General features: G+C 42.3%; 1 protein-coding gene across 3 annotated transcripts in view; it reads right to left on the reverse strand.

Annotated features, from left to right (window-relative positions):
- LOC137779455 (inositol polyphosphate-5-phosphatase A-like) overlaps window positions 1-7379 on the reverse strand; it is a 147541-nt gene that overhangs the window by 57405 nt on the left and 82757 nt on the right. For all 3 annotated transcript variants that reach the window (XM_068567195.1, XM_068567194.1, XM_068567196.1), the window contains 2 exons: window positions 2595-2647; window positions 1022-1141 (listed from right to left, as the gene is read on the reverse strand). In XM_068567195.1, the coding sequence (XP_068423296.1) occupies window positions 1022-1141; window positions 2595-2647 (173 nt within the window). The remainder of the gene's footprint in view (window positions 1-1021; window positions 1142-2594; window positions 2648-7379) is intronic.

A 7379-nucleotide genomic window follows, 5' to 3' on the forward strand; every position in this document is an offset into this window, starting at 1 on the left:
TTTTGTGATCGTCTTTACTCTGGTATGAAACTCCAGCGATCAGTCCGCTCAGCTCCAATCAAATAACAGAGGAACAGTGAGGGGGCGTGTCCAGCGTCAAAACACTTCCTGGAAGTCTGCTCTCGGGGCTCCTCGATCATGACTCCTCCGATTTCCGTCCTCGCTCCTCGTTCCTCCGAGCCGAATGAGAGCTTTAGGAAGGCATTCAATATGGCGGCACAAAACCACTTCCGGTTCAGTCGAGGAGCGAGGAGACGGCCATTTAGAGACTTGGGATGCACCCCCTGTGGACTCTGTGGTACACCTACGTGCAATCAGGTGTTAAACTCTACAGCTGGCGTAATGACAATTTTCACGGCCCGCCACTGTGTGTGTGTGTGTATGTGTGAACACACACACACAATCTGCTATAATATGCAATCTAACTTTTCGGGCTGAGCTAATGAAACAAGGATTTATCCTTTGGGTACCAATATTATCCGACGTAAATCAAACCCATTTCGAGATACTTCCTGTGTACCAGATCTTTCTTCAGGGGCAAATTGGGGAAAAAAGGTACCGCAAGGGTCACCAAAATGATTCCTTTTGTTATCATGGTAATCGGCCGATGCATGTCCCATTCAACAAATACGTTTGCCTGTTGGTAGTGTGGGACAACAACCAAAGATAAATGTAGGATCAAACACAGAAAAAAAAGTTGATCTTTAAGAAGGCATTAAAGAGAGGGACAAAAAAAGAGATAAAAGAGAGTTGGAAGTTCACAGACTGTGTAGTGAGCCCTACTTTTACAGATGGATGTAATCCCACTGAAATCTTCTCCGCTGTACCTCTCCCGCTCGCTCTCACTCTAAGCCGCCATTACAATATCAATACAGGTTTTGCCACGCTAGACAGGACTGGGGGTTGTGAATAGTATCCACTACATTTTTCAGCATTTTTCTCCATTCTCAAACATTAAATTTTCTTTTATTTCATGTATATTCTCATCTGAGTGAAAAGAGATGTTCGCCGTGTACAGTACCTGTCTAAAGCGTAGCCCAGCGCCTTCTGTCTGGTCCCAGAGTAGACGGAGGGGCTTTTCTCCAAGGCCACCAAGTTGGAAGCGTCGTGGAAAAGGTGGATGTTGACCAGATCAAAGGTACTGGGATGAAAGAACACAGTCTGAGAGTTCTTCTTCAACCAGAACACCGCATACAAACTCATGTTCAATCACGAATGGGATGAAGGAACACAGTCTGAGAGTCCTTCTTTAACCAGAACACCATATATAAACTCATGTTCAATTACGAAGCAATCAGTGCTTTGTGAATATATTATTCTTCAATGAATGCATTAACTTTTAACACAGTAATCAACTTATGCGCTGATAAAAGCCCATTGTGTGTATTTTTAATGAGGGGTTTGGAATCGTCCAAGAGAGAGAGGTTTGTGAATCGAGGCATTCGATGAGTTCTTTATTAGATGATAGACGATAACAAAGAAGTCCCTTTATCATAACCAACTTAGTACATGTCATATGATTTTCATGATGGTAAAAAAAAAACATCCATCGTTGTAAGAGGGATAGGCTAAAAGCTATCCAACCCAGGCCTCGGGCTGTACCATCATGGCCAAAAGTTGATCATAAGTGAAGTAATTGATTATTTACCCAGATTTTTTGTTTTTAGGGACAAAATGGTTTTATTGCACTTTCCGGTTCATTATTCACAGATCATCTCCTCTGTTCGAAATAAAAAAGAACCAAATGTTTGTTTTTTTACCAAAAATGTAATCAACAGAGCGCTGCTTTCACTTTCACGCTGTGCTGGATTACATTCCTGCTAATTAACAAATCCCTGCATAGATTTTTTTTTTTAAAACAAGTAACGTCGAGTATAACACTCTTCTATGGGAACGTTTCTCACAGGGCTACTCCAAATAAGAGAATCAAAAACCTTGCCCGTCTGTTAGTTCAGAAAGTGCCTGTCACGGCATAAAAGACCTCTCAATGTACAGTGATGGACCCCGTCTGCTGATCCCATCAATCTGAGGGTGTTTTGTCAGGGGGGGGGATTGGTCTTATCGCAAGGGTTTTATTTTATTCTGCGGGTGACATCCTGAACAAATGAGTACATGCGTGCCTTTGGCGTTCTCTGTCTATACCCACATCCCCCCACCCCCATTCTTCACCAGCCTCTCTCTCTCTGCTGCTTTTGTCAAACGTCATGCCCCTATTAAATGCTTACCGTTTCAGCTCTTTAGTTCTCATGTCATCCTTCTATTAGATTACAACCCCAACCCCCCGCCCCCGTGGTCTGCTCACACTGGAAGCCAGCATTTTTTTCCCCCCGTTCATGCCGCAGGTTCAATTGCATGTAATCTTTTCGGTCATCTGTCATATGCAACTGCTTGACTAACGCGATTACGTGTAATCAAATCCCTGCCGTCTACCGCACACTGTCCGGAGTGGGTTCAGCTATTTTTTTTCTCTCTCTCGGCCCGCCGGGGCTTGACCGGCATGGTCGGCTACGTCTCCAATCACAATGGAGACTGCTGGAATGATTTAGCAAGGATCTGAGAAGAGGTGGGATGTATCGCTGCAGGGGGGGACTCACCAGTCGGCCAGGGCCCATCGAGTCCTGATGAATCCCTTTCTGGACCACTTGCACTGTGGAACGAAGAGACTCAATTTAGCAAGGCATCGGGAGGGAAAGTCAGAGCAAGGCAAATTAAACCGAGAAAGTCAAATAATGATTTCACATTTTTTGACACCGTCATGAACTATAAAGTTTACTTTCAGAAAATTCATTCTTGAAATCAATTTACTTGGGTTTTAATGAAATCAAACCTTCTGAACTTTTGGTTGTTGATGGGTACAGATAAACATGACTGAATAAAAAGAGACAATGTGTAGGTTTTGGTGACATCTAGTGGTGTGGTAGCAGATTGCAGCTGACTGAATACCCCTCCCTTTACAAGAGGTACTGTGGGCCGCAGCGAGAACTACAGTGGCATTATTTAACGTAATGTTACACTGGAGTCAGTGTTTGCTTTGTCCCTTCTGGGATATTGTAGAAACCAGGAGGTACAACATGGCGCACTCCGTAAAAAAGGATCCGCTCCCTATGTAGAAGCTAACAACGATTCTTAGCTTTAGGTGATGATGCACTAATGAAAACATATTTGTGAATATTATATTTTGTCTTGTAGGTCCTCCAAAATGTTTCACACTGTACCCTTAATTATCCCGTAACAAATAACACATTTGCAGTAAATTATTAACACTCAGAAAGAGGCCAAACTGCAGAGTCAATACTTCTACTTTAAAACACTTCCAGTAAATTTTTCTCAGTAAAATGTTGAATACATGTTTCTTTCATTGTGGGTGTAGTACTTTTAACAAAGTAAAGGAGCTGATCTCTTCCCTCGCTAGAAGTGAGTCAAGAGACTGGACTAGTTGATAAATACCAGTTTGAAGACACTCCTTTCAGTAAAAAAAGAAAAGTACAGAAGTATTATCGGCAAAACATACTTTCATTATTGTTATCATTTGTATTATTATCATGAAATATGATCATACATAATTGTCAGAGGTAAACATACTTGTTTCGCAAAAATACAGTTCTATTATTAATAATAGATTATAGTATTGGAAACTAATGTAAAAATGTATGTCAATGTGCAGACAATGTCAGATACGACTATATACACGACTGGCTGGTAATAATAGTTAGCACAAGCTCTTTATAAGTTTCTTTAGAAAATCAAAACCAGAAAAATAATAACTAAAGCATTTAAATACACGTAGTGCAATAAAAAGTACATTTCTCTTTGAAATCTTGTGAGAAAGGAAGTGGCATGAAATGGAATGGCTTTCAGAAAATTCAGTATTGGCATACTGTACTTAAATTCAGTAGGTAGAATAAATATACTTAGTTACTTTCTTCCATTGATTACATATCCACAAAAAAGGGGGGAAACCTGTTTATACGTTTTAATCCATCTGACAGAAAAATAACCTCGAGGATTTTTCTTCTGACGATACAGAAGGTAGTTGGTCTGATAAACATTGCAAAGAAACGTGATACAACTTCAACACAGAAGCCACAGCCTCTATGGGCGAAAGTCACACAGCATAAACGACATCTAGCATGCAGCTGTTTGATCAGATCCCACCAGCCTTCAGTTAATTATCTAATCACTAGTCCAAAGACCTCACTCTCTCTTTCTCTCTCTCTCAAACAGCACATGGTTCACCGTGAAGCTGGTTATTAAATGGGAGACAAATTGATGCTGCGAGTGTTCCCATTCTGAAAAGATAAATAAGTCTCTTGCCCCTCAGCCTGTCCATCTCGCTCCGATACTCCTAATGAGGAGTTAACTGCAGTGATGAATAAACTAATTATGGGCCAGGTCACATAATTACAAATTGACTAATTTTATTTAAAAAAAGAAAAAAGAAACTGTGAAATAAATTAAAAGGGGTAAGAGGTATTTGATTTCACCTCACATGCTTCAATCTGCATTAGTGCAAGATTAACTGTATCAAATTGAATTACATTAGCATACTTGAATTAATCCATACGGCCTCGGCAGGATGTATGGGCCCAATTATAACTCGCTGTCCCAACATTGTGACTTTGAAAAGAAGCAAATGGAATTGGGCATGTCTGTCGCACTGACTACGGCATAACAGATGGAAAAAAAAATTTGAAACAAACTGAATGAGACTATATTAGAATATTTGTTTTTAACATACACTGTACCGGCTCAATGGCCATACAAGCTCTGACTGCAGCCGTTTAATCTCGATTTAATTTAAAGAGCCATTAACTACAATCTCGGCATTAAAATCCATCACTTTCCCTGACACCCGGCCCCAGATTGCCCCATTTCCTCCACATATGACTGATTGACCCCCTGCTTCATTGCTTGCTTATAAAACACACACACACACACACGTAAAAAAAAAAACACATGGACCGGCCGGTCGGAGTCCAGCAAAACAATCATCTAGATATTGGTAAGTGAGGCGGAACGTCTAGTTCACCCAATCTAAGTGCTTTTATTTTGTAATGGGGGTGCGGTTAAGATGATTATCTCATGCAATCAATCAAAGTGAAGCAGAAGAGAAGTCTCTCTCTCTCTATTGGCTGACACAATGACATCATGATTTGGTCGACGCAGCTGATGTTTGGTAGTGGGGATGATGACAACAGATGCTGTCCGGCCCCATTTAATCTCCTGCTGAGACATCATCATCACCTCCCCAGACACACACAGACACACCTTAAAAACAAATGTTTTTCGCCATGCTCTGTCTCAGTCATGACACGTAATCATATCACACGTCAGTGGCACAGAAAGGTGGACGAAAGTTGGGGGGTGGGTCAAAGGGCGACAGTAAAAGGTCACGAGGCTTTTGCGGCTGACATTGGCTGACCTCCCTGCAGGTCAATGATGGTGTCCCTGCCTGTGGCAATGATGAACGGCAGCGACACAGCGGGTCACATCCAGGGGGGTGTCGCACTCACACACACACACGCACGCACGCACACCCGCGCACACACACACACACACACACACACACACAAGAAAGAAGACAAAAAATACAGACGGGATGGGAACCACTCCATACAACCCCCCAATCGTGACCAATGGAAGATTACACTAGGATCAGATGTAACACACACACACACACACACCTTGTTCAAAACACCCTTCTTCCTGACTGGCGTGTCCCGTTCAATTCTTTGACCTTTCTTATTTTTCAGCTCAAAGTCCGACCCCCATAAATAACATTATGGCGGGGTGATGTTTAGAAGTATGTGTGTGTGGCGAGGCAGCGGAGTGTGTGTGTGGTGCACACAAAAGCCCCGTGACAGAAATGCACTGTGAGTAATAAGTAATACACACAAACGTTGATTGATTTGAGCCCCGGCAGACAGTCACATTTATCTTTATTCCATCAACGGGGGGGAAAAGAGGGTGGAGGGGAAGAAAAAAAGAGGGCCTCACATCGGGTGTATATGGCTGGACGGTACGTTAATGTGTGTGTGCGTGTTTGTTTGGAGAAAGATGTACCACCGTGTCCGTTTCTGTCACCACTCGGCACGATACAGGAACACTGAGTGCTTATTGATGGTGAATTCTAGAAGTCAGAAATAAATAAAAAAGCATTGGATGAAAAAAAAAAAGATAAATAAAACTGGATGTTTCAGTTCTAAAAATAAAATACAATGTATGAATACAATGTACGGTAAAACATTTTCCATTCATTCATGCTTTCATTTAGACATCCCCCCCCCTTCCCTTTTACAAGCTCGCCTGCCACCCCCGCAGATCCTAGCTGTCGCGATGTGCAGCATTGATGTCACAGGTGTCTTGTGCGGCAATAAACGCAGCGAGCATTTTTACAAGCAATGTCAGCTTGAGTGACTTTCGTCTCCTGGACGCCACCAAGGCACCACCGCGTTAGTGGATTGCGCGCGTCGTGTTTGAATCGAAACGGGCGTTGGATGGTTGGGTGTCAAGTAATAGCAGCTCCATATAGCTTAGTGCGCTGAAAGGCTACGGGGAGTCAATGCTTTTATGGACGCACTTCGTGGTGCCAAACAACAAACAAACTCATATGGATGTTGATCTACAGCCTGTTCGGCACTCCCTTCTCGCTCTCCTTTTTTTTTTCTTTTTTTTTTTCATGCCGACTGCGTAAAACAATCAATAGCAAGGGCACATTAAGGTCTGTGTCGTATACTTTATTTATATTAGGCAATGACAAATCCTTATGATGCAATGGCTTTTGGAGGCATGTATTACCGAAGCCAAACAAATAAATATATTAAAGCCCCCAACCGAGAGTGACGGAACCACGGGGGAAACGACAACCCGCAGAATCCATCACGCCGACCCTTTAGGAGAAATGTGCCGGAGATTTTGTCCATTTCCATCTTATACAGCATTTCAATTAACGTTCCTGCGTCTCTCCCTCTCGCTTGCTTGCTCGCTCTCTCTCCCCCTTCACTTAAAACCGTAATTCAAGGCAAAATTTAAGGAGGGGGCTGATGTTGTGTATATGGAGAGTTGCCGCTTAAATCAGAGACAAACCAGTGTGGGAGCAGAAGAGGGCCGCGAGCAGGAAGTGTGGATGTCAGGTGACTTTACCCAATATGTTCCTTACTGTGAAATTGAATATGACGTGTGCTTATGTAAGAAAGTACTAACCAATTTCCATCAGATAATATCATGACATCTATTAATCAATCAATCTAAAACCTTTAGCAACAGCGTAACGTTTCCTGAGCCCGCCCGCTCTCTTTTTAGTGGTCCAATCAGACAGTCCATGTCACTGTGACTTTCATAATGTTTGTGTAACTTTTATAAGAATGAAAATTGACCTC

This window comes from Clinocottus analis, unplaced genomic scaffold (assembly GCF_023055335.1).
Source record: "Clinocottus analis isolate CAN_PGR_092001 unplaced genomic scaffold, fCliAna1.0.p SCAF_8, whole genome shotgun sequence".
Lineage (NCBI taxonomy): Eukaryota > Metazoa > Chordata > Actinopteri > Perciformes > Cottidae > Clinocottus > Clinocottus analis.